At 56.1% G+C, this 26,476-nt stretch overlaps 12 protein-coding genes across 24 annotated transcripts; 6 read left to right on the forward strand and 6 right to left on the reverse strand.

The window, feature by feature from the left end:
- Nucleotides 1-58: 58 nt before the first annotated feature.
- H310_09904 (hypothetical protein) lies at nucleotides 59-4,572 on the forward strand (the record flags this gene model as incomplete). The annotated part of the gene is made up of 9 exons (XM_008876107.1): nucleotides 59-469; nucleotides 558-803; nucleotides 851-999; nucleotides 1,065-2,090; nucleotides 2,147-2,412; nucleotides 2,464-2,816; nucleotides 2,882-3,254; nucleotides 3,302-3,630; nucleotides 3,676-4,572. 9 exons carry the CDS (start codon nucleotides 59-61, stop codon nucleotides 4,570-4,572), a joined length of 4,050 nt encoding a protein of 1,349 aa, XP_008874329.1.
- On the reverse strand, nucleotides 3,638-6,211 carry H310_09905 (hypothetical protein; the record flags this gene model as incomplete). The annotated part of the gene is made up of 5 exons (XM_008876108.1): nucleotides 3,638-4,932; nucleotides 4,987-5,511; nucleotides 5,556-5,626; nucleotides 5,685-5,812; nucleotides 5,877-6,211. The coding sequence occupies 4 exons, from the start codon at nucleotides 6,209-6,211 to the stop codon at nucleotides 5,191-5,193; spliced, it is 855 nt and encodes a 284-aa protein (XP_008874330.1). The 3' UTR covers nucleotides 3,638-4,932; nucleotides 4,987-5,190.
- A 1,163-nt stretch (nucleotides 6,212-7,374) lies between these two features.
- On the forward strand, nucleotides 7,375-9,419 carry H310_09906 (hypothetical protein). 3 transcript variants are annotated; one of them, XM_008876109.1, is made up of 6 exons: nucleotides 7,375-7,643; nucleotides 7,702-7,990; nucleotides 8,039-8,383; nucleotides 8,440-8,778; nucleotides 8,828-9,082; nucleotides 9,141-9,419. In XM_008876109.1, exons 1-6 carry the CDS (start codon nucleotides 7,438-7,440, stop codon nucleotides 9,336-9,338), a joined length of 1,632 nt encoding a protein of 543 aa, XP_008874331.1. In that variant the 5' UTR covers nucleotides 7,375-7,437; the 3' UTR covers nucleotides 9,339-9,419. The 3 variants fall into 3 exon arrangements, with proteins under 3 accessions (XP_008874331.1, XP_008874333.1, XP_008874332.1); XM_008876111.1 differs by having other exon boundaries at nucleotides 8,440-9,082; XM_008876110.1 differs by lacking the exon at nucleotides 7,375-7,643 and having other exon boundaries at nucleotides 7,677-7,990.
- Nucleotides 9,420-9,445: 26 nt separating this feature from the next.
- On the forward strand, nucleotides 9,446-10,843 carry H310_09907 (hypothetical protein). 3 transcript variants are annotated; one of them, XM_008876113.1, is made up of 5 exons: nucleotides 9,446-9,535; nucleotides 9,577-9,913; nucleotides 9,969-10,307; nucleotides 10,366-10,610; nucleotides 10,654-10,820. In XM_008876113.1, exons 1-4 carry the CDS (start codon nucleotides 9,474-9,476, stop codon nucleotides 10,504-10,506), a joined length of 879 nt encoding a protein of 292 aa, XP_008874335.1. In that variant the 5' UTR covers nucleotides 9,446-9,473; the 3' UTR covers nucleotides 10,507-10,610; nucleotides 10,654-10,820. The 3 variants fall into 3 exon arrangements, with proteins under 3 accessions (XP_008874335.1, XP_008874334.1, XP_008874336.1); XM_008876112.1 differs by having other exon boundaries at nucleotides 10,366-10,843; XM_008876114.1 differs by lacking the exons at nucleotides 10,366-10,610; nucleotides 10,654-10,820 and having other exon boundaries at nucleotides 9,969-10,358.
- Nucleotides 10,471-10,801, reverse strand: H310_09908 (hypothetical protein). Its single transcript, XM_008876115.1, has one exon. It carries the CDS (start codon nucleotides 10,761-10,763, stop codon nucleotides 10,518-10,520), a length of 246 nt encoding a protein of 81 aa, XP_008874337.1. The 5' UTR covers nucleotides 10,764-10,801; the 3' UTR covers nucleotides 10,471-10,517.
- Nucleotides 10,844-11,429: 586 nt separating the features above from the next.
- H310_09909 (hypothetical protein) lies at nucleotides 11,430-12,610 on the forward strand. Its single transcript, XM_008876116.1, has one exon. The coding sequence runs from the start codon at nucleotides 11,907-11,909 to the stop codon at nucleotides 12,309-12,311; it is 405 nt and encodes a 134-aa protein (XP_008874338.1). The 5' UTR covers nucleotides 11,430-11,906; the 3' UTR covers nucleotides 12,312-12,610.
- Nucleotides 12,611-12,796: 186 nt separating this feature from the next.
- H310_09910 (hypothetical protein) lies at nucleotides 12,797-14,937 on the reverse strand. Its single transcript, XM_008876117.1, has 3 exons — nucleotides 14,668-14,937; nucleotides 14,346-14,595; nucleotides 12,797-14,293 (listed from the first exon to the last, which is right to left on the reverse strand). Exons 1-3 carry the CDS (start codon nucleotides 14,911-14,913, stop codon nucleotides 13,044-13,046), a joined length of 1,746 nt encoding a protein of 581 aa, XP_008874339.1. The 5' UTR covers nucleotides 14,914-14,937; the 3' UTR covers nucleotides 12,797-13,043.
- A 680-nt stretch (nucleotides 14,938-15,617) lies between these two features.
- On the forward strand, nucleotides 15,618-17,701 carry H310_09911 (hypothetical protein). Of its 6 annotated transcripts, none has more exons than XM_008876119.1 (9): nucleotides 15,618-16,003; nucleotides 16,049-16,315; nucleotides 16,373-16,499; nucleotides 16,585-16,697; nucleotides 16,754-16,808; nucleotides 16,874-16,951; nucleotides 17,008-17,148; nucleotides 17,221-17,403; nucleotides 17,453-17,701. In XM_008876119.1, the coding sequence occupies exons 1-7, from the start codon at nucleotides 15,629-15,631 to the stop codon at nucleotides 17,037-17,039; spliced, it is 1,047 nt and encodes a 348-aa protein (XP_008874341.1). In that variant the 5' UTR covers nucleotides 15,618-15,628; the 3' UTR covers nucleotides 17,040-17,148; nucleotides 17,221-17,403; nucleotides 17,453-17,701. The 6 variants fall into 6 exon arrangements, with proteins under 6 accessions (XP_008874341.1, XP_008874340.1, XP_008874343.1 ...); XM_008876118.1 differs by having other exon boundaries at nucleotides 16,874-16,956; nucleotides 17,453-17,649; XM_008876121.1 differs by having other exon boundaries at nucleotides 17,008-17,403; nucleotides 17,453-17,695.
- H310_09912 (hypothetical protein) lies at nucleotides 17,637-19,868 on the reverse strand. 4 transcript variants are annotated; one of them, XM_008876126.1, is made up of 10 exons: nucleotides 19,456-19,868; nucleotides 19,353-19,399; nucleotides 19,065-19,301; nucleotides 18,740-19,018; nucleotides 18,568-18,692; nucleotides 18,363-18,521; nucleotides 18,143-18,302; nucleotides 18,013-18,090; nucleotides 17,847-17,959; nucleotides 17,637-17,796 (listed from the first exon to the last, which is right to left on the reverse strand). In XM_008876126.1, exons 1-10 carry the CDS (start codon nucleotides 19,508-19,510, stop codon nucleotides 17,679-17,681), a joined length of 1,371 nt encoding a protein of 456 aa, XP_008874348.1. In that variant the 5' UTR covers nucleotides 19,511-19,868; the 3' UTR covers nucleotides 17,637-17,678. The 4 variants fall into 4 exon arrangements, with proteins under 4 accessions (XP_008874348.1, XP_008874346.1, XP_008874347.1 ...); XM_008876124.1 differs by having other exon boundaries at nucleotides 19,353-19,868; XM_008876125.1 differs by having other exon boundaries at nucleotides 18,363-18,692; nucleotides 19,353-19,868.
- Nucleotides 19,869-19,992: 124 nt separating this feature from the next.
- Nucleotides 19,993-21,488, reverse strand: H310_09913 (hypothetical protein). The gene is made up of 3 exons (XM_008876128.1): nucleotides 21,034-21,488; nucleotides 20,729-20,982; nucleotides 19,993-20,681 (listed from the first exon to the last, which is right to left on the reverse strand). Exons 1-3 carry the CDS (start codon nucleotides 21,358-21,360, stop codon nucleotides 20,177-20,179), a joined length of 1,086 nt encoding a protein of 361 aa, XP_008874350.1. The 5' UTR covers nucleotides 21,361-21,488; the 3' UTR covers nucleotides 19,993-20,176.
- A 1,079-nt stretch (nucleotides 21,489-22,567) lies between these two features.
- On the reverse strand, nucleotides 22,568-23,475 carry H310_09914 (hypothetical protein). The gene has a single exon (XM_008876129.1). The coding sequence runs from the start codon at nucleotides 23,456-23,458 to the stop codon at nucleotides 22,781-22,783; it is 678 nt and encodes a 225-aa protein (XP_008874351.1). The 5' UTR covers nucleotides 23,459-23,475; the 3' UTR covers nucleotides 22,568-22,780.
- A 274-nt stretch (nucleotides 23,476-23,749) lies between these two features.
- On the forward strand, nucleotides 23,750-25,397 carry H310_09915 (hypothetical protein). The gene has a single exon (XM_008876130.1). It carries the CDS (start codon nucleotides 23,997-23,999, stop codon nucleotides 25,314-25,316), a length of 1,320 nt encoding a protein of 439 aa, XP_008874352.1. The 5' UTR covers nucleotides 23,750-23,996; the 3' UTR covers nucleotides 25,317-25,397.
- The last annotated feature ends 1,079 nt before the right edge of the window (nucleotides 25,398-26,476 follow it).

Raw genomic sequence — 26,476 nt, forward strand, 5'->3', positions numbered from 1 at the left:
CAGTCACAACCGGGCATGTTGCAATCGTTTTGGCAATTCGATCGAGGCTGGTGCCGTCATGAGGGGCAACTGGCGGGTGTGGAGCACTGCGGTGCTTGTGGCGGCAACATTCGTGCCGTGCGCGCATGGAGATTTCATGCCGTTCTCCATGAACGTTGCCACGAGCTCGCGATCGGTTCAAGTGCATATCCTCATGTCCCAGTCGGCATCCCTCCACGATCTCAACAATCACAGCACCAGCATCACGTCTGCGTTTCACGAGTTCCTCACACGTGCTGGACAGACAGACACGACGGTGACCGTGGTGGACGCGAGTATCGTCGGGCAGCCAGAGCTTTCGTTGTATGCCAAGGGCGAGCTCGAAGTGACGTTGGATGTCGCGCTGACGAGTACCGCGTCGCGCAGCCAAGTTTTGGAGGCGACGCATGGCAGTGTCACGTGGAGCGGTGTCAAAACCAACGTGGCGTCGGTACCCTTTCGATACAATCTATTGGGGGCCACCTATCCGTGGGAGGTCCGTGGCGGCAACCTGACATTGCTCAGCATGTCTCTGACAGGTGCTGTGGGACACATCCTTTGGCAACATTCCCCGCTTCCCCGAGGCCCCGTACGTGTCTTTATATCTCGTGATGGCCCACGAGGTTGCTCCGTCCGTGTGGTTACGTATCCGGGTGAAGCATGCCGTCGCGTTCGTGCTTGGGGTGTCCCCAGCATCGCTCCATATCTCGACAGATTGGGCGGTCCATACCCCGCTAAACGTGTACAACCAGCCGACGACAGTCGTTCTCGTCGTTGTCGAGCTCGTAACTAGCGAGCATCGCTTGCAGAGTGCTGACGACCTCTCGAATAGACCCCATCGCGTGCCAGCCACCGGGACGAGATTGTACAGACTGTGAATTCGCAGCGCGTGGCATTACAAGCGTCGATCCGTGTGTTCGCCAACCTAACGCTGCTGGCGTCGTCGATCCAAAGCGATGCGGATGCCTTTCGCGCCCAAAGGTACCTGCCGTCGAGTCGGCGTCACTAGCATGCTCGCCGGTGTGGATGACGTTGGTTATGTCTAGCACGTATCCCTTGTCTCTGGCCGTGCAGCCCCTTCTGTACCGCACACCGCATTACTTTGCCGCGTGGGAGATCAACACGGACGATAGACATAGCAAGTCGTCTTCGATCTACCTGCAATCGTTCGCACGGCAAACGCCATATTCGTTCCAAACGATCCACCAAGACATTGCCACGTTGGCGGCTGCGCTCAACGCTGCGACGACGTCGGTCCACCTACCCGTGTGGCAATTCAATCGACTCATCGTGCTGCCTACCGCCCAGCCGTGGCCTCCACTAGCCAACACGACAGAGTACCCTGGGGCATCTCTCGTCATCGACCTGGTCGTGGACGCCACGGACGACTCCATTTCGGCCGTCCTGGAACAAACCCAGCATGTTGTGGCAGACTTTGCCTCGACGTGGGCGATGCGCGACACCAACATGGTCGCGCCAACCGCAGCCACGACGTGGACCCCGCACTTGACGTTTGCATGCGGTGGCCCGCTGACCCACTCGATTGCGCACGTTCGCGTCGCTCTCGCTGCCTTGTTCAACGTTTCGTACAGCGCCCTTGAATGCGTGTCCACATTCAACGAATCCACGCTGTGGGAGCTCGACGTGCGCGATCCGTGGCACCGCGTCAACATGATCACGCGATTTAATACCGTCGAACTCTGGCATGACGCGTTCTTGCCGTTTTTGGACTCGCCGCCGCCCAACTGTACGCTTGAAGAGAGTGCGGATGGGGTGTTCTCGGCCCTGCCCTTGCTCTACCCATCGTCTGCCGCTCCGTGGAACGACGTGGCTGCGCAGGACGGACCCTCTGCGTGCCTAGCTATGTCTCAAATTCCATTGGCACGGCCCGCGACCGGTGAAGCTTACGGCAGCCCCCCGTCAGGGGAATGCGTGTGGGAGCTTTGCGTGGAGCTCTCTTTGATGTCGGCAGGGTCGCCCCCTCTTGTGCTCGACCTCGTCGAAGCCTCTCCAAATGTCGTCTTTGTCGAGCCCTACGCCACCTCGTTGCTGCTTGATCAATTCGCCACGTGGTAAGTGGCTCATCGTCACGGCAAACACAACGAGGAGGTCATGTTGGACCGAGTAGGACGTTGCAAACATCGCTGGACGTCCTCGACGTGGTTTTGTACTTTCGATTTGCCAACACCCATCCTCCAGTCGACGACCCTTCCAACACAAGTGACGTGGTCGTGCGGCTTCATGTGTATGACGCAGACAACGTTCGGGAGGTCACAGCGTCGTCGGTGGTCGGGGCTCCTGTTCGGCTTGTCACCCGCCAACGCGAGTTGCCATTCGAAGACGATGCCTCGAGTCCGGTGGCTGTGACTCTGCACCTACCCCACCTTGACCCCCGTACGAACCTTCCAGCTACCTGCTCCCACCTCACGACACGTTGCTCCGTAGCTGCCAACCCTATCCTACCCAACCCGGAATGCGATTTTCTCGTCGAGCAATGCCACAACTCTACCGCGTGCCTCAACCAGTACAACTGCATGCCGTACCTCATCTTCAGCCAGATGCTCCTGGATGACGAGTCGACAGCCGGCACGATGTCCGACATCACGGACAACGTTTTGTCGTGCTTTCATGACTCCACCGACGCCGCGTCGTGGCAGGTGCACGCGGCGGCGATTCAGTGCGCCATCTCTCGCCCGCACTACTTCCACCACACGTCCACCGTCATGACAGTGTTCCAGCAACCCGTCATGCCGCGGCAGACGTGGCAGCTTGTCGCCGACGCAACGCTCTTGCTCACGGTACGCCCGCTCGACTTTTCCATCGATGATAGACGAGCCGTCCAAAGTGGAAAGTTGTGTTGTAGTTGGAGCTCAAGGACGCCTCTGTTGTGCTGACCATTGACCAGACTACCAGTGAACAGCTCCTTGCCCGACAAATATTCGATCTTGTGACGGCGGAGGCGGCGGCCGTCCAAGTTGACGTTCACCAGGCGCTGGTACCATCGACCGACGGCAGCACCACACCACGAATTGGCTGGGAAGTTGTCGTGGAATACTTGAATTATGTTGGCGAGTTGCCACAAGCCACGTACTCGGCTTCGTCTGGAGTCGCAACGATGTCACAAGTGAACCCCCGGCTCGTGTTGGCGGTCGTGCCGACGCCGTACCCGCTCTCGCCGTCGTCACCGCCAGCACCGACACCCTCGCTCCCTGCAATCCCTTTCGTTGGGGCTGTCGGTAACCTGCCTACATGCCGTGATCAATGGCTCACGCACGCACTATAGACCGGTGTGTTCGGTGCCATGACCGCCTCCTCGCATGCATGCAAACACCGGCGTGCGCTGCGATCTTCGAGTGTGCAGTCACATCTCGATCGCTGCTGGCATTTCCTCTTGGCTATGTTGAAACCACGACCCCCGACGCCCTTGGCACATGCCAAGACCGAGCTTCGTCCAATGCCGCGTGGCGGCAGTTCGTCGCGACCAGGGCATGCTTTGCCCAGCGCAACTGCCCCACTGGTACGAACGCAGTGGACCGCATGGTGACGCTCACGATAACGTCCGCCTCCCATACTCTGCGTCTGCCCCGGCAAGCTGTGTCCACTCGATTGGTGGTGAGACTCGACTTCACGAGATGTCACCGTGACATGCCATGGTAGTACCGATTGGACAACGGCACCGTCGTGGCGTCGGCGCGCTGGACCAACACGTCGGCCTGTGCCAGCCTCGCCACAACTCTTCAAGGTCAACTCATGGCCGTCACGTCCATCTCGTCGGTCCTTGTCGACTGGGACACGTCAGCCGCCGAGGACGTTCTCACGATCGTGTACAAAGATCATGTCGGGCGCCTGCCGCGCCTGGCGGTAGTCACGTCGGGCCAAGGGTTGGCGCACCGTATTGTAGCCTCCGAGGCGTCGCTAGTCCAGACGATCCAGCCCCTTAACACGTCGCAGTACATCGTCGGCCCCACACCGTGTCCGTGTGGCACCTTTGGCACGACCTTTGCCGGTGCCCTAGCGTCCGTCGCCACTTCACTGTCGTCGTCGCAGCCGTTCGACGACATCTCGAGCCTACTTGAAACCTCAGCCACCCCCGCCGACTTGGTGGTCACGTCGTGCTATGCCGCGAGCTCCTGTCCTCTCGTGCCTCCGCTCGCCCATTCAGCTGTCGTGATCACGCTCACCCCCACCATTGTAACCCTTCTGGTGTACCCCACCAGCACTGGGCTCGCCACATCGACATACTCGGCCGATTTTACCCTGGGAACTGTGCCCGCGATCCTTCGAGTGACACCGACGACAACAGCGGCGTCGTTGCTCCAGAGTTTGCTCGCTCAAGATGCGACGCTGTCGCCTGACGCCTCGGTCGACCTGTCCTGCGATGTGGCTGGCGTCTGCCGTGCCACTTTGCTTCTGCCATACATCGCTGGCCCTCTCCCATCCATCGACGTCCAGACGACCACGAATGCGAACGTGAACGCATTCACGAGCTTTCCAAACCACGTGGACGCGACGACTCCTCAACGTCTCCAGCGCGTCACGTTGCGGCTTTTCTAGCGAAGCCAGCTGCGTTGTCCACACCTGCCACGGTCCATCGCAGAAGTGAGGCAGATTAAGTGCACCCAGCACCTCACGGCACAAACTTGACTTGTACAAGTTCTATGCATCTTGTTTTTTGCTGTCTAGTCCTTGGTCCTGGTTCGGGGCCGCAGCGGTGGTAAGGTGCTGTGTCGGCGGCGCCTTCCGATTTTGGTGCTGCTGTTGTCGCATTCGCTCTCGCAAACTCAAGCTTGCCCCTGGCCGTGTCGTTGGTTGTATTCGTGCTGCTTTTTTCGATGGCGGTTTTACAAGCTGCAGCACGTCGACGAGGGCGCTGCCCGTGAGTTGGTCATTTGCAAGCTGCGTCATCTCGGCGGCCTGCACACACAAATACGTCAGATGCGCCATCGTTTACAAGAACCGTGCACGCACCCCCACCACATCGCGGAGCAAGGCAAATGCGCGCTTGGTGTCGTTCTTGCAAGCGACAACGCGGCACGCAAGGAACTGGGCCAACGACGGCAGCCACGACGACACATGGGGCTGCCACGTGGACCATTGATTTGGCGTTGTGTTGTCTTGACATCTCCGCAGAATTTTCTCCACGTATTTCCCGGCCTACACCACACGATAACGTCACTTTTGTCCCATCGATGCACCCCGGCGAGCACCCAAGGTCGACAGGGATAATGACGCCGAAAGGCCTTTCCAGGAGATCATCGAGCTCGTGGCAGCATGCAAATCCGATTCACTTGCACGACGACAACACGGGCTTTTTGATGGAATCCATGATGGCCTTGCTACGTTATCGGCCCAGTCGACATGGCATGCCATCGCGGCGATCTCCAAGGAAACACGTACGGTCGCAACCAAGTTGGGGTTCTTGTCGTTCGAAAACGACACCAAAACCTGGAGAAGCTCGAGGGGACTGCAACACGTTGCCACGTGGTCCAGGGCCTAAACAAAGAGTTGAGTGGCAGGAAAGGCGTGATGAAAGTGACCTCATGCGCAGCATCGCGGATAAACCTTTTTTCGTTGATGGATCGTCGCAGGAGCACGGGAATGAAGAGCCCTGTGGAGGTTGCACGTCGAGCGTGAACGACACAAGAAGCGAAAAGTGTCAAGGGTACCTGAATGAACAGTCGCTGACTCGCCCACGCATTGTACGTACTCGGAGATGCAATACAGCCCACTCCGCGACAACGCGGATCGAAGATGTTCCGCGCTGGGGACAACAAGTCCGTTCAAGCATGCTTCCCTACAAGGAGGACGAATCGGTGTGAAAAAAGAAAAAGGGAGAACAATCGACAAGAGCGGCATACGCATCAGGAAAGGCGGCAGTTTGGATTGACGACGGGTGGAACTTGATCGATTGCCTGAAATGCTCCAGCGCCGTGTACTGTTCGCTCCACGGAGCAGTGGCAAGCGATGGACTCCATGAGAATTTTTCCCTTGGCGGTACAAGATCTTCTTGGCGGAGAACCACGGCCTCAATCAAGTCGTCTTCGTTATCGGGGGCACCAGGGTCCTTGGCCGCGTCCGTCGTTGTCCTCGAATCTTCTGGTTCGGTCTTCCCCTCATCAATGGACATGGGCGCCGCGTGTTTCTTGTCTTGGTGCTTCTCCTGTCCTGATGCAAATGGATTCTTCCTTTTCATGCGCGATGCGGCTAGTAACCAGCGCCGCCGCCACCCGCCGTCTCGTCCGTGCGCTCGGGAGTCCGACGAATCGAACAAGTGGTCGTACCTGGAATTTTAAAGCACTTATCGCGGCGAGTATACAAATCCCGTGTGCATTTTATAGATGTCGACGCTCCCTGCATAAATATGACATTTATGCACATTCGATTGGCCAAAATCATTTCAGACACATTCCTTGAAAAAAAAATTCCATCCCGAACGAGCGAAAGATCTTTGGGCTCTTTCTTGGTGTAGTTTTTTGTTTGCCATTTTTCGTTTTTGCCTCAACAATTTTTTGGTCGAACACACGACCGGAATGGGACAAGGAGTGGAAACGATGAGCATGGAGTTTCGGTCTCCCTTGAGATGCAAACCGACATATGCCCCGCGACAACCGAGTCCATGCAGCAGCAGATCCTAGTGTACTGGATGCGCCATGAGAAGGCCGCAAAACAGGCTTCTGTGTGAACAGTCTGTTACACCAACTTCCTCCGTGTCTCCCTTCCATGCGCTGCGTTTTGAACGGAGAAGGAGTGTGGGTGTGTGGAATCTGTCATTTCGATCGGTGTGCCAGTCAACTATATTGTTGCCCCTGTCCTGTTCGAAGGTGCAAGTGCTCCTATGTGTCGACTACGATTGTAATCTATACGTTGTCGATTCTTGCTGGAACAGAGTCATCGTAGAGGTCGAACTCCTGTCGATCAGGGCGATATGCCAAGCGGATGTGTCCACGGGGTTTCTCGGTAGCAGGCGAGCTTGATTCTCATGGGGATGTGCTCCATAGTTGCTGACATTCTTGGCAACAACTGCCGTGGCCGACGACTCGCCTGGCCACCATCATAACGTACCATCGTTGAGCGTCCAACGCAACTCGAAAATCTCAGCGTCGACATCGATGCAAACAGTCGCAACAAAGCAGTTTTCACATATCCCGTTGGCTTAGATCTCGGCCATCACGAAGTCGATGTTGTTGGGTTCTCGTGCTGCATGTTCCGACGTCCTTTCACGACCGCTCGCTCCATGGTGACCGTCGCTCGCTCTTGTGTCATTTGCGCTCTGTGTCCTCTTCGAAACCCCCGAAGCTCCCGAAACGAGGGTATCGCTTGCTAAAAATACTTGGTTCCTAACCACTGTTGTTTGCTCGGGTGCATACCTTCCTGGAGAGCTCCGCCGCTGCCGTCAACGCCTGTGCGTCGTTCGCCACGATGGAAGACGAAATGCTTCCCCTGATGCTGTCATGGATCACGTACCTGTACATGCCCGTGGCTGTGGTCGTGTACCTCTGCTATCGCGAGCGCCCATCGATCAAACACCGCCTTCCCATCGGCACGGCGAGTGCTGGCCTCTTCGCGTCGGTATACTGCCTTGCGCAACCTCTATGCACGTACTTTAGCGAAAGCGCGTCGTGTGGGTGAGTTTGTCTTGGTTGCGTCTGCGAGGCTCAGTCGAGCGGGGTCGTCTGCACGTAGGTCGACTCTGCTCGTCCTCACCATTACGTGCAACACAGCCGTGGTCGTGCTCGTATGGACTTCATTTGTCGTGCTCGTGCTGTACAGCATCACCGAGATCATTGCCCAGCCCACAAACGTGTCGCATGACCGCGTAGCAATGTGGAACTACTTTCGAGGGATGATCATTCCAAGCATTCAAGTGCCCGTCGGGATCTGCGTCTGTGTCGTATGGAATTTGCCGCACATTCTTTTGCTCGCGCTCAACGCGACAAACATCTCGCATCTTAGCTACGCGCAGTGCATCAAGGTAGCGTCCGGCCCCCGACCGACCTTTCGTCTCAACCACGACGCCTAGATGGACTTTTTCAGCCTCATCATGTACATTTCGATCGGCCAGGCTGCGGTCCTCGTCGCAGCTTTCCTCTGCACTGGGTACCAGCTGCGCCACACGACCGACACGTTCCGCGTGCGATGGTCGTACGAGTACACGAGCTTGTACATGGTGTTGTGCTCGTGCATGTGCTTGCTGTACTGGCTCGTGTCGTCCTACTCGACAGCGCTCACTGGTTTCCACGTCATCGAAGTGATGACAACGCAAGGGTTGCAAGGCATTGTGTTTTTCAACGTGCTGCTGCCCGTTATCAGCACGTACAAGGACCGGCACAAAGTCACCGACCTCACCGGGAGCACGTCTCTCCAAGTACGGCTTTGTCGGCCGAGTGGATCGAGTGGTCACGTTGTCGCGGTGGGTTGTAGGTGAATTGGGACTCGTACCTGCAGTCGAACGAAGCGTACTTGAGCTACATGGAGTTTTGCCGCGGCCGCACGGCGGTTCTGCTGGCGTGGAAAGCAGCCGTGGATTTCCGTAATGGCGACAGCAAATTGAACGTGTTCGAATTGTACCAAGAGCACATTTCCCCTGATGGCGCGTACAGTGTCTACGACGACCTGCCCGACCTCATGCGGCGCAAGTACACGAAGAAGATCCACCGCCTGCGCAAGAAGGCGTCGCTCGTCATGACGAACGTGTCCAAAGTCGTGCCCGTGTCCGACGACGTGGATGTCGACTTTTTTGAGCCCTTGCGCCGTGAACTGGTGGGTTCGATCCATGTGTCGTGGTTGGCGTTTTGACATTGTCGGGCAGGTACGGATCATGGTCACGACCTCGCTGGCACTGTACGAGAAGGACGAGCTAGGAAAAGATTGGCTCTCGTTCCACACGCGACGGAGGTCCATTCACAGCCTCGAGTACGTCCAAAAAGTTGCGAGCAAGGCAGAAGTCCTGCGAGAACCAGCAGCGGTCAACCAACCTAAACCAGAGCAGTTCTGGGGGTCTGCAATGCATTCCAAGTCATCCGACACGCAGCTGGTCAAGGACGACATCATGAATACACCAGACGTACGTGCTGTGCGATTGTATTGTGCGCCGATGGTGACGACGATCTGGGATGGTATAGAGCCCAAGCCGACGAACAGGTTCCCGCAAATTCGCCACGGAAGTGCCTCAGCGAATAGACAGCGGAAACGGTCAGAACGGCGCGGGGGATGACCTCGTGGTAAAGCGCGGGAAAAGTCAAGATGATGTCGCCGCCGCTGCCACCGACACCAACGAGTTTGACACAAGCGGCACACCGCGGAAGATTTTGTTCGAGTGAAACCGTCAGAGCTCTGATTGGTGGAAATGGCGGAAACACCGCTAAACGAGCCAATCACTATTTAAATAATTTGTCCTGTTCTAAAATGAGTTTAAAACTTCGTTCCTGCGGACACTTTGAAGCGGCTCCTCGATCATGCCGCCGAGCAACAACTCGATCGGTCAAGCGCTCGTCTACCTGCGTCCCCTTCGACACATGTATAGTGCTCGTTACAGTGCGTCCCACTAACCTGATGCAGGTTTGACGTGGTGACGACTGTTTCCGTGTTGAACGACGACGGCAATTCGCTCGGCTCCCTTGTCGTCCACGTGCGTCCTTCCCCGAAAGCCACACCGTCCGATGCACCCAAGAGCAGTGGGAATAACGCAAAGCTCGTTCCGGCGGATGTAGACGACTTGTCTGACGACGAAATGGACGACATGAAATCTCTTGACGGCGAGTTCCTGTGGATCTCGATCCAGGTCCATGTCGACCCGTCCACGCCGTCGTTGCTCTTAGCAAACCCCGCCAACTATCGCGTCTCGTATGTGTTCTTTCAATCCAACACACAAGTTTTCCCCCTCGAACACGCAAACGTACAGCACTCAAAATCCTCGGCAAGACCCGTGGAGGATTGATCTGTCGCCCTAGATGATCAAAGTACTCGTTACACCGCCGTTTGTCGACTACGTCAGTGCCGACACGATGAGTTTCGAAGTGGTGCCGTTTACAGACGTCGCGTCGGAGCCAAGGACAGCTGAGCTATTGTCGACTACAGCACCACCCTACGACGATGCATTGCTCCACACGGCGCTGCTGGAGGAAATCCAGCGCGACAAGGCAAAGATGGCCCAAGAACACGAAGCCGAGAAAAAGAGGAACGAGGAAATGCGTGGCGAAATGAGCAAGTTGATCCATCATGTGAAAGAACAGGAGGACACGATCCTGGAACAGGTCAAGATGGGCCAGACGGCAGCGTCAGAGCTCGTGGTATGAATGGCACATACACCAGTTTGAGCCCTCCATGATGGTGGATATGCGAGGGAAGAGGTTGCAGGAGAAGGCGCGAGCAGACGCGCGTGAGAAGGAACTGCTTCTCAAGCAAATCACGGACACCGACTCCAAGTACCAGACACTTCTTGACAACGCCAACGCAAACAATAAGTCCAAGGCGTGTATAATACAATAGAAGCCGAGATGCTAACGCTGTGGCTTGCGATCCATGGCGTCGACAAGCGACGGAGTCTGCGCTACCAGTCGAAGCGTCGCGAGGTCATCAATTCCTTGACGAAGGTACGCCTTGATCTTCACAGGATCTTGTTCATGACGACGCAAGCGAATGATCTCTCGAGCATTGAAGCGGATCTTCTTGCCCATGAGAGGCGGAAATTCCCGAGCGACGCGGCATACGTCACGGTACAGACCCATGCAGGTCTGTGCCGCCATTCTTCCACCTCTAGGAATTGCCCGGATTACAGTATCCGGATACCCACCATTGTACTAGAAGGTTGAAGTACTAATTGCGCTGTCTTATTAGTACCAGTACCTGCCTTTAGTACTTATGTAGAGTAGAGTATGTACTAACAGTAAGTAGTACAATATTCGACAAGCATTAGTTGTTATAGTTGCCTTGCTCATATCAGGTACACTTCCCTCAACAGTCGAAGCAGAGCAAACCAACTCTTTGGCAGTAGAACCCCACACATTTGTCGAAGTGACAAGCACCTCCACCTCAACATGCTTCCCCCAGACCTCCGCTTGGCTGCAGAGGCCGAGACATGTGCCCAAGTTCGCGATGTCACAGTAGTCGCTCTTCTCCTGAACGGAGGTCCTAATTAGTCATTCCCTGCAATTACGTCCCAAATAGGTCGAACTGTGCCGAAATATGCCGTGGCACTCGTCTACACGAGGAATGATTTTTCGCCGACCCCATCGTCAGCACGTGGATCGCATCTTGGGTTGGCAGTCGTCGCCATCGACTGCAACCACGACGTCGTCGGAGAGAGCGGAACTCTCTTCCCGGCTCCAAGATGATTCTTTACTTGATTGGACTGGCGCGAGCATTTCGCGCGGTGACCCGCCAAGCACATCATGTCGGCGAATCAATGTTCCCAAGGACTCGTGGATACCGTTCGTTCAGGTGTTGATAATGAACAAGTTCCTACGACTAAATAAATGCCCTTCTAAAGCTTTCTACGGCTCCCTTCAGCCATTCACTGAAGCGACTGCGCTCGCCGCATGGTCGCCATGGTTGCAATGTCGTCGGTCTTGGGGGTTTTAGACGGACCAAACGAGAACGACGTCGTCTTGCCAAACGTAGCCGAGTGCACACGTTTCTTCTCGGGTGACGCATGGGGTCCTTGCAAGTACCGAGGGGGAAGCGATACATTCGTTTTATCCAGGGGCCACTTGTTCAAGTCCAAGATCCCACCAACGACAGGCCCACTTCCCACCGACGACGACGACGCCGAGCTCAAACGAGAGCTGAGAATCTTCTCTTGAGGAGACACAAACATTGCGTGGCTGGTGGCAGGTGTAGCACCTTTAGGGGGTAGCATGGGTGTGCGATAAACGGTTGAAGGCTTCGCCATGATTGGGGTTGCGGTGGACGGACGTCGGGTGGGCACTGCACGAACTGGGGTTTTGGTCAACGATGATGTCGATTCAGGCTCCCGAGAAGGTTCCGTCGAGATAGAAGACTTTGCCTCCGCAGGGGCAGGTGTTTTCTCGTCAGGTGTGGGGAAAGCGGATGCGAACGAAAACGACTTGATTTGCTTCCACGTCCGTGACACGATGCGGCGTTTCTGTGGCGAGCTCTGCACGGTCTTAAAGTACTTTGGGGGGAGGTTCGCAGCGACAACATCAACAGACGACGTCGTCGGGGGATGGGTTGCGGTTGTGAAGCTCGAATGCACCTTTTCGACCTTAATTGCGTTGTCGGCATTAGCTCCTGACTTGGGAGATGCCACGGGGGAGAACGGACCGTACTCGTAAAAGCTCATCGTGTCGAAGCCTGTGTTGTCGAGATGCAGGCCACCAAAATCGTCGACGCCGTCGTGGAATCCGTCTTCGACGAGATTATGGCTTGGACAGAAGGCATCGGACACTGAGACGGCCGACGTCGGCGCCAGGACTCCCTCTTTCCCCGCTCGTCCTTCGGCAAATATCTCCATCTTGCAGATATCTACGTCGAATATCATGTGCTCCTCCGCGTCGTCCATCGAGATCACATTCATGGGGAGATCCAGCAACGACATGATGTCCGCCTTGCGTCCGCCGTTCACAACGAAAACTTCAAGAACATGACAACGACTGCATTCGTGCAACAAAGGTTGGAGGGACGGAAATGACAAAAAAAGGTACCACTCTCTTTACAATGTTCCATACACGGTCTCCATTCAACACCCGAAACCGGCACGACGGCACGACCTCAACCCCCTTTCGGATCGAATCTTGTCCTCTCTCGCCTCCACTTGATGTTTGTATGGACTATGGCGATTTATTTGCCACCATACAAATATCCAGTCTAATCAGGTGGACGTCTCTGATTGGTCAAAAAGAACAGCGCCATCTTGATCTTGTCGGCACGGTGGACGTGCGGCGCCACAACGCAGCGGTGTGTGGTGCGCTAAAGCAGCAATACCTTCAATCAGTCGAAGCGAAAGGTATTGATGGCTATGACTGCTTCTGGATTAAGCAGAACAGTCCATTTCGTGGGAGGCTGGCTTAGAAGAACGGGTTTGCGTTCGACGACTGTTGCTGCTGTTGTTGGGGAGGGAACCCACCACCACCGCGATTGGGTTGTTGTTGCTGTTGACCCATGCCAGCCATCGCGCCGAAGCTTCCAAACCGATTGTCTTGTTGCTGGGGCGGTTGCTGAAACTGCGGCTGGCCATACTGCGGTTGTTGGCCCATACCTCCTTGCTGGCCAAAAGGTTGGCCACCTAACCCACCACCTTGAGGAAACCCGCCAGGCATGACACCACCTCGGTTCCCATTGCTACCAAAGTTGCCGGGTTGGCTATACCCGGGGGCAGCGCCACCAAACGGAGGCTGTTGTCCAAACTGCTGAGGAGGCTGGCTCAAAGGAGCGTTGTTCTTCGGGCCGGAGCCGAACGCTGACATTCCAACCACACCGGACTGGTTAGCTGCTGGTGGGGCGCCGCCAAACCCGCCTTGACCTCCAAGGGGGTTGATGCTGGCAAATGCGCCACCACCTCCTTGTTGTTGCTGCTGCTGTGGCTGTTGGCCGAGGCTTCCTAGACCAGACTGGGGAAAGCCTCCGGGCTGCTGCTGGCCACCAAAACCAGGCTGAGCGCCGCCAAAAATACCTTGTGGTGCACCCAATCCGCCCAAACCAGGCTGTTGACCACCAAATCCACCAGGCTGAGGGCCACCGAACCCGGGCTGGGTCGCGCCGCCAAATCCACCAGGCTGGGGTCCTCCAAATCCAGGCTGAGGACATCCGAAGCCAGGCTGTGGAAACGGTTGACCAGGAAAACCAGGCTGAGGCGGGAAGCCTTGCTGGGGAGGGAACCCGCCAGGTTGAGGAAACCCTTGTGGCTGGCCAAAGGGCTGTTGGGGCTGGCCGAGGTTTCCGAACGCGTTTTGGGGGGGCTGCGGGGTTCCAAAGCTTGCCATGATGTTGTTCTTGGCCGCCTGGTGGCTCCCCTGTTGAAACGGATCGCTGCCCTTTGATGTGCTACCAAATTGACCTTGGGCTGCCGAGTTGCTGCCAAAGTTGCTCTGTTGAGACAATCCTCCAAACGCAGCCCATTCGTCTTGCTTGGGTGCCGCTGGTGGCGGTGCGGCAAATGCGTCAAATGTCTGCGCTGGGGCAGGCGGAGCTCCGAAGTTGCCGAATGCACCAGAAGGGGCGGCGGTGGGGGCCGGTGTGGAAAAATCACCAAAGTTCAAAATGTCTGCGGCGGGAGCAGGAGCCGCCGCTGCCTTCGCCGTGCCTCTTCGCGCAGGGGCTGCAAACACGAATAAGTAAGACATGTGTGAGCAAAGAATCGTTCATGGTACCTGGTTGCTCTTCAGCATCGGACGCTTCGCTCTCGGACTCCACGACTTTCTTGGACCTGCTGCTGCTGTTCGTTCGTTTCGCAGTCGGGTCCTCTGCATCGCGCGAAACGAAGCGCTTGCGCTCGTACTTGTCGCGGATCCAAATCTCCTTGTCTCGCACAGGCGAGTGTTCTGTGGGAATGCGGTAGTCCTTGGGCACGAGGGCCTCAAAGTACTCTTTGGCCTTGGCGTTGCCCCACCTTTGCATTTGCTACAAACACGACGACGCACGTCAAACAAGCTGTCATCGCGTCGGGCATCGACGGCATCGACAAAGGCATACCGTCACTTGTTCCGTCGTCCATGCATCGAGGTTGACACTCCGAACGAACGTAAGATGGACGCCAAGACTTCTGTGGATGCCAGAGCACGCAATGCAGATGAACACCCCCAAGTTGATCGACGCCCATCGAGGTCCACGCGCCCCGCAGTCTGCACAGAATCTGTTTTCCTCTCGCTTCATCAGCTCATCCAGAATCTTCTTAAGTTTGACTTGGTCATCGGGCTTCGCCGACTTCTTCGTTGCCATCGTGACGTGTCTGTCCGTCCAAACTTGAAATGCGCACAGATCCATCCACATGTACGTTTCTGGGGCTGTTTCGCATGGGGGGACCCACGATTTCGGACAATCGTTTTCGCGTTTCAAACAGCCGTATCGTTTGAAACTCCCTCGATTTTGCAATATCATTGGACAAAGCCGTTCGACCGAGTGTACCGAACAGGTTCGGGCAGTTTTTAAATGGAACTCGCCATTGTGCAATCCACCCCCGACCCCAAGAAACTCTGAAACCCCCGAAATCCATCGTTCGCCACATCCTGGCATGGCGGTAGCGACGCCTGTGGCGAGCTCGGCGGCTTCATGGCAACTAGCTGCGCATACAACTACGGTGTACATCATGGGGTGCAGTGCATGCATGTGTCCACGGCTTCGAAAGCTACGCATTCTAAATATACCAAGGTCAACACGATGGTGGGCGTCACACAGGCTCATTCTGCGATTCGATGTAGCTATGCCTTCGTCCGACGGAGCAATATAACCATGGTCGCTGCATGAGCCTTCACTAGAGCTGCTCAACATGGCGTGGAAGGCACGGCTGTGCGAACAGGGCGGATCTGGTGTTGCAGAGGTGACGTGTGTCAGGGCTTAGCAGTGAGGTGATTGGATAAAATATATATCTTTTGCGACTTTGATTGGATAAAATCGTAGAAACAGGTGCTAAAATATTCAGGCAACAGTCATCAAGATGACAATTCCCCGCAAACGGCGCGAATCGTTCAAGCGAAGCGCGCTGCGAAAGCACCATGAGATATACATACCCACGAGCCCCACGACCCAAATGGCCATTGTGAGCCCAACCCTGGCCAAGTTCAAGCCCCCAATGCTCAATTTGACCGAGTCGGGATTGACTCCTTCGCCGTTGCCGGCCACGTCGCGGCCATCAACGCCTCGTCCTCCATCTCCTCGCATGAAACCATTGCGGCCAGCCCAACGAGCGCTTCTCGTCGACTTTCTATATAGGGAGGTCTTTGGGTTCATGGACATCAAGGAGAGCGAAGGCCCACACAACCAGCAACGTGTGGTCGACTTCTTCAAGTCCTTCGTCGAAATGGAAAAGCTGGTATCCATCGTGACCTCGTCCCGCCCATCCCAACGACTTGCGTAGGTGATCTACGGTCTCGTACTTTGTGTCGACAGCTTCCTTTACGTGTTCACGTACTTGCCACTGCGCATCCTCCTCGCACTGGGGTCGGGGGTCGTGTCGGTGTTCTGCACACGAATCTTTCGCCGATCCCACGTCCACGACGTTCTCACAGCAGTCATCATGGTCCTGAGTACCGCCGTCCTCATGCAGGTCGACATGTCTCGGGTGTACCACCTCATTCGGGGGCAAGCGCTGATCAAGCTGTACGTGCTCTTCACCATGCTCGAGGTACGTGCTCGAGCCGCTTCACGGAATCGCACGCCCACACGATGTTGTGTAAGGCAGATCTTCGACAAGCTCTTCAGCTCCCTCGGCCAAGACGTCCTCGATGCCATGTACTTTACCGTGCGGTACCAACCGCGGCGCGTCGGCCGCATGATGTTTGACTTTGCCGTGTGCAGCATCTACGTCGATATCCTTTTTGCGTGTGTATATATTCATGTTTCCGTTGAATTCCGTTCGACCATCGCATCCGTCCTCCTTGACCATGCCTGCACTGCTCCATTCGCTCCTCCTGTTCGGGCAAGTCGTCACAATCAACGTCGCGATCCACTCGAGCAGCTCGTCGCTCATGACGCTCCTCATCTCCAACAATTTTGCCGAGCTCAAGGCATGTCTGCCAATTCCTCGGGCTATAGACTGACGTGGATGGATGCGGTGTTGTAGAGCAGCGTGTTCAAGAAATTTGAAGAGCAAAACCTTTTCCAAGTCGCTTGCAGCGGTACACATCCCCGAAAATTGCGTCCTCGACGGGATCCTGGCTTGACGCGGGTCCTGCGTTGGTAGATATCGTCGAACGGTTCAAGCTCATGCTGATCATCGGGCTCATCCTGGTGCAGTTTGACGGGAAGGACGTCGCCGACGGTACCGTACGTCCGACTGACGTTGCTGGTTGGCGTTGCTGCATGGACCGATCGTAGCTTATGGTGCTGGCGGCCGAAATGCTCATTGACTGGATTAAGCACGCGTTCATTAGCAAGTTCAACCAGATTCCGCCTACAGTCTACTCCAAGTTCCTCACGGTCCTGTGCCGCGATGTATCTGGCTACCGCAGCGACACCGTACGCTTCGCACTCTCCGATCTGTCGTTGGTTGTGTTGAGCGCGGTCGGCCTGGTGACGCAAGTCTTCTAGACCTTTCTCGACCATTCGCAGTTTGTGTCGAGACGTCTCGGGCTCATTTCGCTCCCACTTGCGTGCGTTGTCCTGCGCATGCTATGCAAGGCCTTGCGCGACTTTGACGTGTGGAATCAACTGCACACGCCGTCGGGAGTGGTCATCGCAGTCTTGGGGTTTGCGACGCTCTCCGCATTCAAGGTGCGTCGCCGCGGAGGATGCCATGTTTCAACGGCCGACATGTCGACAGGTGTTGTTGAGTCTGTGGCTCATGGTTCATGCGAGCACGTCCGGTCGGTTGTCGTCGCAGTGGAAGGCGGCGAGTCCAGCCAAGAAGGAAGTACATGCCAAGGAAGACAGCTAGCTAGGTCGACAGCCAACTCGGACCGTCCGTGAGTTGGACAGAGGCGGTGTCGCAGCAAAAAAAAACCACGTGATTGAAACCACTTCTATTGAAGATCGAGCTCCGTGGCGAGTTAAAAGAGCTGCCCCACTTGTCCCATGTGCTGCGCATGGGCCGACGGCAGCACGACCTGCTGGAGGTCGCCAAACGTGGCCTCGTACACGTGGCCATCGAACGCGTACCGAATGTACCTGCAACAACACTGTTACCAAAACGTGATGCACAGGCGACGAGAACAAACAAGTGAGGTTGGGCAGGATGTGAGGCATCGGCAGGGTCGTAGAGACCCAGCATCGGGTTGTAAAAGCCCAACAGGCCAGCCTTGGACGTGCTCGGGAGGTACAGGCGGCCGTTCTGCGTCCAACCAGCACATCAACCAAATCGTACATTTGCAATGGCAAACGTACTTGGAGAAAGAATTGCACGGGAATCGTCACGTCGACGTTGACGTGTTCAAAAGATGACTCGTCGCAATCGTGTGCCGTCTAGAATCGCCATGCGAGTCAACGACATGTGCATCACGTGGATCAGTCGCACCGATGGGTTCTGGCCATACCGGGCCACAAGGACATTGACGCCGCCGTCCAGAGCTGTGTTCTTGGCCGCCTGTTTTCCCATCAGCGTTTGCTGGGACAACGCGCAGCGCCGCGCTTCCATGAGGTACGACACACGTCGGGCATGGGCAGACTGCCGTGCCCTATATCGAATCATCCGATGTAACACGGATCCAGCCAAATCGCGTTGGTAGGAGGCGTACGCTTGCTCTTTGCGCTTGCGGGCGGGTTTCACGACTTGGCCAACGACGGCCGCGACCAAAAACGGCGCCGTCGCGGCGACCAACGTGTTCCATGCGTTGGCAGTGGACAGCGGGGCGACCACGACCGGAACGACGAATCGCACGTTTCCTCGGGCAAACCTGCAACACCCATGATTGGATCCATGCACGACGGTGGCAAGCGCACCCGAGACGAACGGAGATGCCTTGAAGGGCAAAGCGGAGGCCGAGGCTGAGACGGCTCCGACGAGACACCTTGCCAGAGGACCCCATCGTCAGGGCGACGCCGCCAACACCGACATCCATCGACACCTAGAATGGCGACGATCAAAACGAAGCGATCGAGGCGCAATTCGTGCTTTGGCCGACGACGATGGCGTCATTTGTTTGCGGACGCTGAGCCCGACACTCGGCCCTTGGTTGCGGATGGCCACCGTCGCCCGCGATTGGTACGAATCATGGTGGACCATCAAGCTCGACGAGAGCCCGTTGTTGGCGCTCAGCATCATGGAGCCTTGAAGCGGTGCCAGGTGAGGCAGCAACCGCATGACGTGATGGACGCCCACAGTCACGTCCAGCCCGTCCACGGTCGTCTCCGGCATGAGAAAGCACGAGGTGAGGGTCGACACGGGTTGTTCCTGGAGACGACGACATAAGCGCAGGACGCATGCCACAGCAACGTACGAGGTGTACACTCAACTTCGGCGTCCACCCGATTTCACTGTTCAGGTGAATGCGCAGAGCACCGGGGTCGGCCGTGACGTAGTTGATCCCGCACGTGAGCGCGCCGAGGCCGAGGCCATGCTTGTCGTACAAGTACCCCCCGACAACGACGGTCGTGTTGCGGGAAACGTGGATGTTCGTGGATTGCCGCATAACCATTTGAGAGATCCCAATCATGCGATGCTGCTTGTTGAAAAGCTATGGAACGGAGGTCCAAGAGGTTGACGTCGATGGTGCGATGGCATATACCTGCTTCAACGAGTACATAGGATGCTGGACGAAATCCCGGGCGTCAACTTCAACCTCGCAGTCAGTTTGCGACGAAAACGGCGCTTCCAGCTGCTTTTCGTACCAACGCCGCAACAACAAACGAAGCCGTTCTTGGACGTACTCGTCCGGGTGCGCATAGTTGGCGATCGACCAGTCGTCCACTTCCTTGTCTTCTTCCAACGCGACCACGCCTCGCTCGCCGTACTGGTCGTACGCAAGACGAAGTGGCCGGGAACTCAATACCTTGTACGCGCGGTCCAACCGCGGGTACTGCTGATTCGCGTCGTCGCGATGCGCTGTCTTGTCCGGGTGGAACTCACGGCTGAGCACAAAGAACGCGCGGCGAATTTCCTCTGTGCTTGCATCGCGGTGCACGTTCAAGGCCGCGTAGTAGTCCGTGTCCGGGGCCGCGTCGAACCAAATCGGCGGCAAGTCTGCCATGTTGTCGATGCTCTCACTCGAATTGCATCCTCCTACCAGTACTACCTTCTTCCGGATAAATGGAGAATATCCGTATTTTCCCGTTCGCTTGGTCTTGCTGTGTCCGTGCGCCGCCCTCGATCGAGGCATCAGTCGCCGATGACGCGACGAAATGGGACATGTCGAGATGGCAAGGGCACTTCAGATATGATGGTGTTCCCTGGCCTCCACCGACACACATGGAAGCTACCACCACGGTCTGACTGAGAGTCTGTAGTGCACAGTGTATGACTAGTGCATTCAATGAGAGCGCTCGAGTTGAAAGATCGCCCTTGCCATCCTAGCCGCGATGGTAAAGGACCGCAATGATATCCCATGCAGCATTAGCAACCGGGACACAAGAACGTTTGCTCGCGGTTCCTGGTGGCGGGCTGGGCGGATGGCCGTTGGAGGAGTTCTGTCTGGGTCTCTCGGCACTTGACGAGGCAGTGGACGCACACGCGCACCCGGAGCTGCTTGGCGCCGAGGCCGATGGGGACATCTATTTTGGTGTTGCACTTGCGACAGATGACTTCGCCACACATGCGGCAGTGATGCCTCTTGCGCAGGATGAAGTGGAACGCGACGTCGCAAATGGCGCACTTGGAGCGTGCGGTGTTGTGGACCCAGTCGACGGGATTTATAATTTCGAGCTTCTTCAGCCGTTCGTTTTCGCAATGTATCCGCATGTTGGTAAGGCGCTGGATGACGGCGTCAGCCAGGCCGTCCATCTTTGGTTTCCCAGGCATCTTCCAGTCCATGTGCGCCGCGTACGTGACTTCGACGACGCCTCGGGTCGACGTATCCATGACGACGTATACCTCGCTTCGAATGGATGCCCTGGTGCACCTAGCTCGACCATGAACACGCGGCAAAGGACGCGAGGAGCGTAGTACCCAGGAAGCGGCGGACACCCCACTACACGGATCGATTCGACGATGCGGTAACCCATCCACTGCTTCTCGGTGGTGTGGCACACGTCGGTATAGTCGAGAAAGACGACGTCGAATATCTTGGGCTGGACTTGGTCGCTATCGACCATGATGGCGAGCCACTTGAGCCCGCAGTGGTAGTGCGAACTGTCGTGCTTGGCGTCCGAGAGGCATGTGTCGAGCACCTTGGCTGCGACGAACTCGTCCCCAAGGATTGTCTAGACAAAATCCCCACGACGTCAGCGTTGGGGGAGCTTGAGCAGTCGAACCTTTTGACATGCAGCGAACGTGTCGGTGTCGTTGGCGCATAGCAACGCCATGACGTCCTTGACCGTGCCGTTGATGCGTGTGACGGCCCGAATGTCCTGCCATGTGAGCCGCGACTCGAACACGTCGACGCCGTTCTTGGTCTTGACGAAGTCACGCACGACGGCGGGCGACGAAAACTCGAGCGCCGACTGGTGCCGCGACTGAATGTACTTGTAGCACGTGCGCTTTTCCGTCGGACCAAGGGTATGCTGAATTGGCGCCGCTCGCACAGTGGCCGCCGGGGACGGAGAGCCCGTCGACACAGCACTTCGCACGCGCGACAGCATTGCGCCAGTGTCACGGAGCTGACACCTGTCGCCGTGTTGCTTCTACAAAAAATTCCGCAAATCGGGCACCGTATGTCCGGATATGGGGCCGAACCAACTTGGGGTGAAATCGTGCGAACTGTCGTTTGGCTACAGGTCTTTCTCTCGGTGGCGTGGTTGGAGTGGGGCCATGGATCGTGGAGGCCCCAGGCTTGGGAGCGGTCGACCGCCCTTCGTGTGCAACGCCATTGAATTCATTACGGTCAAGATCATCCTGCTTTGCAACGCGTCCTCGCCGCAGCGCCATGCCCAAGAGCACTACAGTCGTCGACGTGCATCGCCAACCACATCGAGTTGGTGGGTGGGTTGTCCAGTGGGGCCCCGCGTTGAAACCGTTCGGATGGCAGCAAGGATGGCACATTCCGAGAACAATCGATCGTTCCCGGAACATGCAATCTCAGCACCTGGCGACTACCTGCGATATCGAATAATAAGTCCATGAAAGCAATAGGTTTATGAGGGCAATGGAACGTTGGCGACCTCACCAACGACACGCTCCGTCGTCGACAGGGACCAAGCAGCATGCACGTGGCATGTGTGGGCATTCCACATCATCGCAGACCAACGGAGACCACCACTGTCGCGTGTAGTTGGGCGGCGTCCCATCCATTCGTGATCGAGAGTCCTGATTTCCGACGTGTCGCTTCGACGCAACCCGGAGCGCGATCGCAATTGGCCCAATTGTACCAAGCCCGTCGTTGGGATCAGCGCGCTGTTGCTTGTTTGCAGGGGATGTGGACAACATGTGGTAGCGGCACAAAGTTAGCCGGCATGCTTCATTGTCCACGGCGGAGTGGTTTGCAAGTGTCGTGGTCGACAACGGCCGAATCGGTTCATGGGGAGGAATTGACGACGTGCTTGTCAGAGTCTTCGAGATGGCGGTTCGTTTGAAGAAGCAAGTGTGCCGAGATGGAGGCCACAGGAGAAAAGACAGGGCCAGGCAACGTGCCGATGCGCGAAGCACCGACGACGTCTGATGCCACGACTGAAACTCCTGGGGCTCCTCCCACACAGATCAAGTCGCTCCTGCGACGTTGTGATGGCCAGAGGTCAGTTCCTTTCCATGGACTTCTCCACCCCCTTGCATCCCCCTGTGCGCCACCGATTGAATGTTACCCACGACTTCGCACATACCAATCGCTCTTGCTAGCCAACGGCACTGCCTTGCGTGGATTTTCATGGACGTCCAACTGCTGTTGACAGTTTGTGGCAAAGGGGGCCACCTGAACAACTAGAGAGCTGTTGGTTTCAAGAAGCAGTTCGATGAACGCAGCGAGACCACACGAACAGATTTCGTGGATGCAACGTAATGCTCAAGGGAACGAACTGCGCGCCGTCGTATTGTTGTAGCCGTCGGCTCAACTGCACGAACGCAGCGGGTTCACTCGTCGAATAGACCCAAGTCGTCCAGCTGCAGATACAGCTGAACAAACTTTTCATGACTTGGGCGGTTGCTCACGACGCTGGGCACGATATCTGGGTTTGGCGTACAGAGCATGATCAATGCTTGCAAACTCTGCCGATGGTCATCCATCTTGAATCGCGCCACCATTTTGCGAACGCCGTCGCGGCCGAGGCCGAGTAGAGTACTTGGAAGCAGTGCAATCTGGAGAAAGCACTCCCATGTTGCATCTGACATGGACTTTTGCACAAGTGGCGGGGCATTTGTGGCCGTGATCGGAGGAGGTTGTTGGTGATCTTGGTCTGGTGTCGGGGGGGATATCACGTCCGTGACGAGGCTTTGTATCGACATGTCGACTGCGCTGGTGCGTCTAGTGTCGATCCCGAGACTTTCCGCTGCCTTGATGTGTTTGTCTGTTTCTTCATGCCGCTCGAACGCTGACGCGTCGTGCTTTCGCTTCCGATGGGGCTTCATAAAGACCTTGTTGCATACCGTGCATCGGATCTCCACGCCCAGGTTGGTCTCTGTTTCTTGAGCCCATTCAAACCTTTTTATATTGTTGTACGATGCCCACGATGGATGCTTCTGACGAAGGCCCAAGTCCGCCGCCGTCGCTTCTCCATCGATTCCATCAACATCCTTGTTGCCCAACGGCATGTTCGCCGAAATCGCGGTATCCGGATATGGCCTTGTCCATCTTCCGGATGGAAACCACCATGGCGGATTCCGGCGCCAACGACCGCGACGTGCTCGACCATCGGCGTCGGAAGAGCTACTACTCCAGCTTCGTGATGGACGCAGGCCGCTCAGATCTTCTACACGACAAGCACACAGACTCCGATGGCTTAACCGGCCTCGGAGGCTTCGTTCAGAACACTACATGGAACCGGATGAGCGCAACATCCATCGACGCAGTCCCAAGAGCGCAGCACAAAGACTGCCAAGAAGTGTCGATGACGATTCGTGTTCAGACAGTTAATGAAAGCGCCGGTGATGGAAAGGCGTGCTGTACTACCGACCCCTTCGACCCAACGGTTTGCCCTGAAATGGTCACTCGTCATCACGACTGGCAGCTACATCTCAATGAACAAATACATTACAATTCCTTGTGGCGCATTGTGGCCACGTCGAAGCCAGGCATGTTGAATTGCGTGGCGAACGTGTTCACGTCGGCGCGCAGTTGTTTGACGCCGGCATGCGATTCCAATGCGGCGTTGAAGTCCGAAATCTTCTTGCCGCTCGTGGCTTGGATTTCCACGCACAATTGGACAGCGCGGTGGAGGAATTCGGCCACACTCACAAAATCGGCTTCCTTGAAACCACGCGAAGTCAAGGCGGGCGTGCCGACGCGAACACCACCGGGCGAGATGGCGCTGCGGTCACCCAAGACCGAGTTCTTGTTGAGCGTGATACAAGCGACATCGCAGAGCTTTTCCATCTTCGAACCGGTGATACCAGCGGGGCGCAAGTCCCACAAGAGCAAGTGGTTGTCGGTGCCACCAGTCGCGAGGACGTACCCCTTGTCCGTCAACGCTTTGGCCAACGCACGGCAATTGGCCTTGACTTGGATGGCGTACTGCTTGAATTCGGGGGTCGCAACTTCCTTCAATTGAGTAGCAATGGCAGCGATTTGGTGCTCATGAGGACCGCCCTGGAGACCAGGGAACACAGCTTGGTTGATCTTGGTTTCAAAGTTGCGCGAGTCCTTGCGGTAGAAGATCATGCCGGCGCGGGGACCGCGAAGCGACTTGTGGGTTGTCGTCGTCACGATGTCGCAGAGCTCGAACGGGCTCTTGTGTTCGCCGGTGGCAACCAACCCAGAGTAGTGCGCCATATCGCACATGAGCAACGAGCCGTTGTCGTCTGCGATCTTGCGGAACGACGTGTAGTCCCAGTCACGGGGGTAGGCACTGCCACCGCATACAATGAGGGCAGGCTTGAAAAGGGCAGCGGATTCGGCCAACTTTTCGAAGTCGATCAATCCAGTTTCGGGGTGCACACGGTAGGGCAAACTTTCAAAGTACACCGACGTGGCCGACACGGCCTTGCGGGTGTTTTCAGCCTTGCTGTACGTGTAGAACCCATGGGTCAAATGGCCACCACTGGGCAAGTCCAAACCCATGATGCGGTCGTGGGGACGAAGCAACGCCGTGTACACAGCAAAGTTGGCGGGAGACCCAGAGTATGGCTGGACGTTCACGCCCCATTCTTGAGGGTTCAAGCCGTATGCCTTCAATGCACGGTCTTGGCAGAGCTGTTCGATTTGGTCAATCACTTCGTTCCCGCCGTAGTAGCGTTGGTTTACGTAGCCTTCGGCGTACTTGTTGGTCAAGCACGATCCCAAGCAGTCCATGACGGCACGCGACGTGAAGTTTTCGGACGCAATCAGCTCCAAGCACTTCCACTGGCGGTTCTTTTCATGTTCAATCAGGTTGAACAGCTCAGGGTCGTGGTGTTCCAAGGGAGTGTTGCCGGCAGGGAAGCTCATGTTGTTCGATTGACGCAGATGGGATAATGAGACCAATGGCCACGAAATAGCCAAACGTCCCCATGGAAGTTGCCGGCCATTCTTTCTCCCTCCAAATGAAATATATTGAAATCTGGGTAGAGTCATTTGATTTGAATAAGTCATAAAAAATCTTCCCAATAAATATCCATCGCTCGTACTATTTAACTAAGCTCCCCTATTCCAACATGACACACTGCGAGGACGAAGACTTCCCCGATGCGTTGGCAGCAGGACATGTCCATTTCACTTGGGAACTCCCTAATGTGCGCGGGCCATCCCCGAGTGCTGACAGCCCCCCGTGTATGCACCGCCCCTTCGCGCGTGAGCCAGTCATTCGATCGCCAGTCACTACCATCATTCGACCCGCGACATTGGAAATGCGTTTAATTGCGGGCCGCCACCTCTTCCGCTCCACGAACATCGCGGATGGCTAGAAATTCGGCATTTTAGCCAATCAAATCCACCCGAGGCGCCACCCTTCTCATGGCACAATGGCCACAGCCACCTCTAGGGCCCCGGAGCGCGCCAGAGTTTTGTGACAGATGGGAATACAAGCGACAAAATTTCGATATTTCAAAAGGATTTTATTGTATATTTGTATACACAAGTCTACAATGGACATTTGCTTTATTTAAATCAGATTAAATTGTGTATTTGTTGTAATATTTGGATGCATCTTCTGCCGATGTGCACGAGCGATCCGATCGAGTTTGCGATTTCGATGGAAGGGGGGCGAAGTCGCCGCCCAGTGTCGCGGCGTTTAAAAGTACAAATCGTCTAGCTGGTTGTGTGCTGTGCATGGGCCCGACAGGTAGGTCAATTGGCCATCGACAAAACAGCGCCACAGTGAGTTGACAACACGATGGTTTGGTAGAGCCTCATGTAACGTCGATACGGTGTCCACAATGCAACAAGTCCACGGCCGGATAGTGCAGCGCTGCCAAGGAAGCTACATCGGGTGTACGTCACGATGTGGCTACAATTCGATGGCACATTGGTTGGTGGTAGCCGAGTGATGGCGATTTACATATCGAGAAGTGTGCGAGGACTTGAAGCTGTCGTCACGACCACTCAAAGTCGTCCAGTCCTCAGAATGGCATCGTCCCAAGCTGGCCCTTTCAAAAAATAACCCCATAAAAGTATATCTTTTTGACGTGGGATAAATA

This window comes from Aphanomyces invadans, assembly GCF_000520115.1.
Source record: "Aphanomyces invadans strain NJM9701 unplaced genomic scaffold supercont1.23, whole genome shotgun sequence".
Taxonomy (NCBI): Eukaryota; Oomycota; class Saprolegniomycetes; order Saprolegniales; family Verrucalvaceae; genus Aphanomyces; species Aphanomyces invadans.

Bases quoted from the DNA above. Each gene is read 5' to 3' on its own strand.
- H310_09906 (XM_008876109.1), top strand. From the start codon at position 7,438: ATGGAAGACGAAATGCTTCCCCTGATGCTGTCATGGATCACGTACCTG. The intron at 7,644-7,701 runs GTGAGTTTGTCT...GTCTGCACGTAG, and splicing joins AGCGAAAGCGCGTCGTGTGG to GTCGACTCTGCTCGTCCTCA. The intron at 7,991-8,038 runs GTAGCGTCCGGC...CACGACGCCTAG, and splicing joins GCTACGCGCAGTGCATCAAG to ATGGACTTTTTCAGCCTCAT.
- H310_09907 (XM_008876112.1), top strand. From the start codon at position 9,474: ATGCCGCCGAGCAACAACTCGATCGGTCAAGCGCTCGTCTACCTGCGT. The intron at 9,536-9,576 runs GTATAGTGCTCG...AACCTGATGCAG, and splicing joins CTGCGTCCCCTTCGACACAT to GTTTGACGTGGTGACGACTG. The intron at 9,914-9,968 runs GTACAGCACTCA...CTGTCGCCCTAG, and splicing joins TCCCCCTCGAACACGCAAAC to ATGATCAAAGTACTCGTTAC.
- H310_09908 (XM_008876115.1), bottom strand. From the start codon at position 10,763: ATGGCGGCACAGACCTGCATGGGTCTGTACCGTGACGTATGCCGCGTC.
- H310_09909 (XM_008876116.1), top strand. From the start codon at position 11,907: ATGATTGGGGTTGCGGTGGACGGACGTCGGGTGGGCACTGCACGAACT.
- H310_09910 (XM_008876117.1), bottom strand. From the start codon at position 14,913: ATGGCAACGAAGAAGTCGGCGAAGCCCGATGACCAAGTCAAACTTAAG. The intron at 14,596-14,667 runs GTATGCCTTTGT...TCGTGTTTGTAG, and splicing joins GGACGACGGAACAAGTGACG to CAAATGCAAAGGTGGGGCAA. The intron at 14,294-14,345 runs GTACCATGAACG...TCGTGTTTGCAG, and splicing joins CGATGCTGAAGAGCAACCAG to CCCCTGCGCGAAGAGGCACG.
- H310_09911 (XM_008876118.1), top strand. From the start codon at position 15,629: ATGACAATTCCCCGCAAACGGCGCGAATCGTTCAAGCGAAGCGCGCTG. The intron at 16,500-16,584 runs ATATCCTTTTTG...CCATGCCTGCAC, and splicing joins CGTGTGCAGCATCTACGTCG to TGCTCCATTCGCTCCTCCTG. The intron at 16,698-16,753 runs GCATGTCTGCCA...GCGGTGTTGTAG, and splicing joins ACAATTTTGCCGAGCTCAAG to AGCAGCGTGTTCAAGAAATT.
- H310_09912 (XM_008876124.1), bottom strand. From the start codon at position 19,814: ATGGCAGACTTGCCGCCGATTTGGTTCGACGCGGCCCCGGACACGGAC. The intron at 18,091-18,142 runs GTGCGACTGATC...TGGCGATTCTAG, and splicing joins GGTATGGCCAGAACCCATCG to ACGGCACACGATTGCGACGA. The intron at 17,797-17,846 runs GTTTGTTCTCGT...GTGTTGTTGCAG, and splicing joins CATCCTGCCCAACCTCACTT to GTACATTCGGTACGCGTTCG.
- H310_09913 (XM_008876128.1), bottom strand. From the start codon at position 21,360: ATGCTGTCGCGCGTGCGAAGTGCTGTGTCGACGGGCTCTCCGTCCCCG. The intron at 20,983-21,033 runs GTTCGACTGCTC...GATTTTGTCTAG, and splicing joins CGTTCGCTGCATGTCAAAAG to ACAATCCTTGGGGACGAGTT. The intron at 20,682-20,728 runs GTACTACGCTCC...TGGTCGAGCTAG, and splicing joins GGGTGTCCGCCGCTTCCTGG to GTGCACCAGGGCATCCATTC.
- H310_09914 (XM_008876129.1), bottom strand. From the start codon at position 23,458: ATGCCGTTGGGCAACAAGGATGTTGATGGAATCGATGGAGAAGCGACG.
- H310_09915 (XM_008876130.1), top strand. From the start codon at position 23,997: ATGCGATTCCAATGCGGCGTTGAAGTCCGAAATCTTCTTGCCGCTCGT.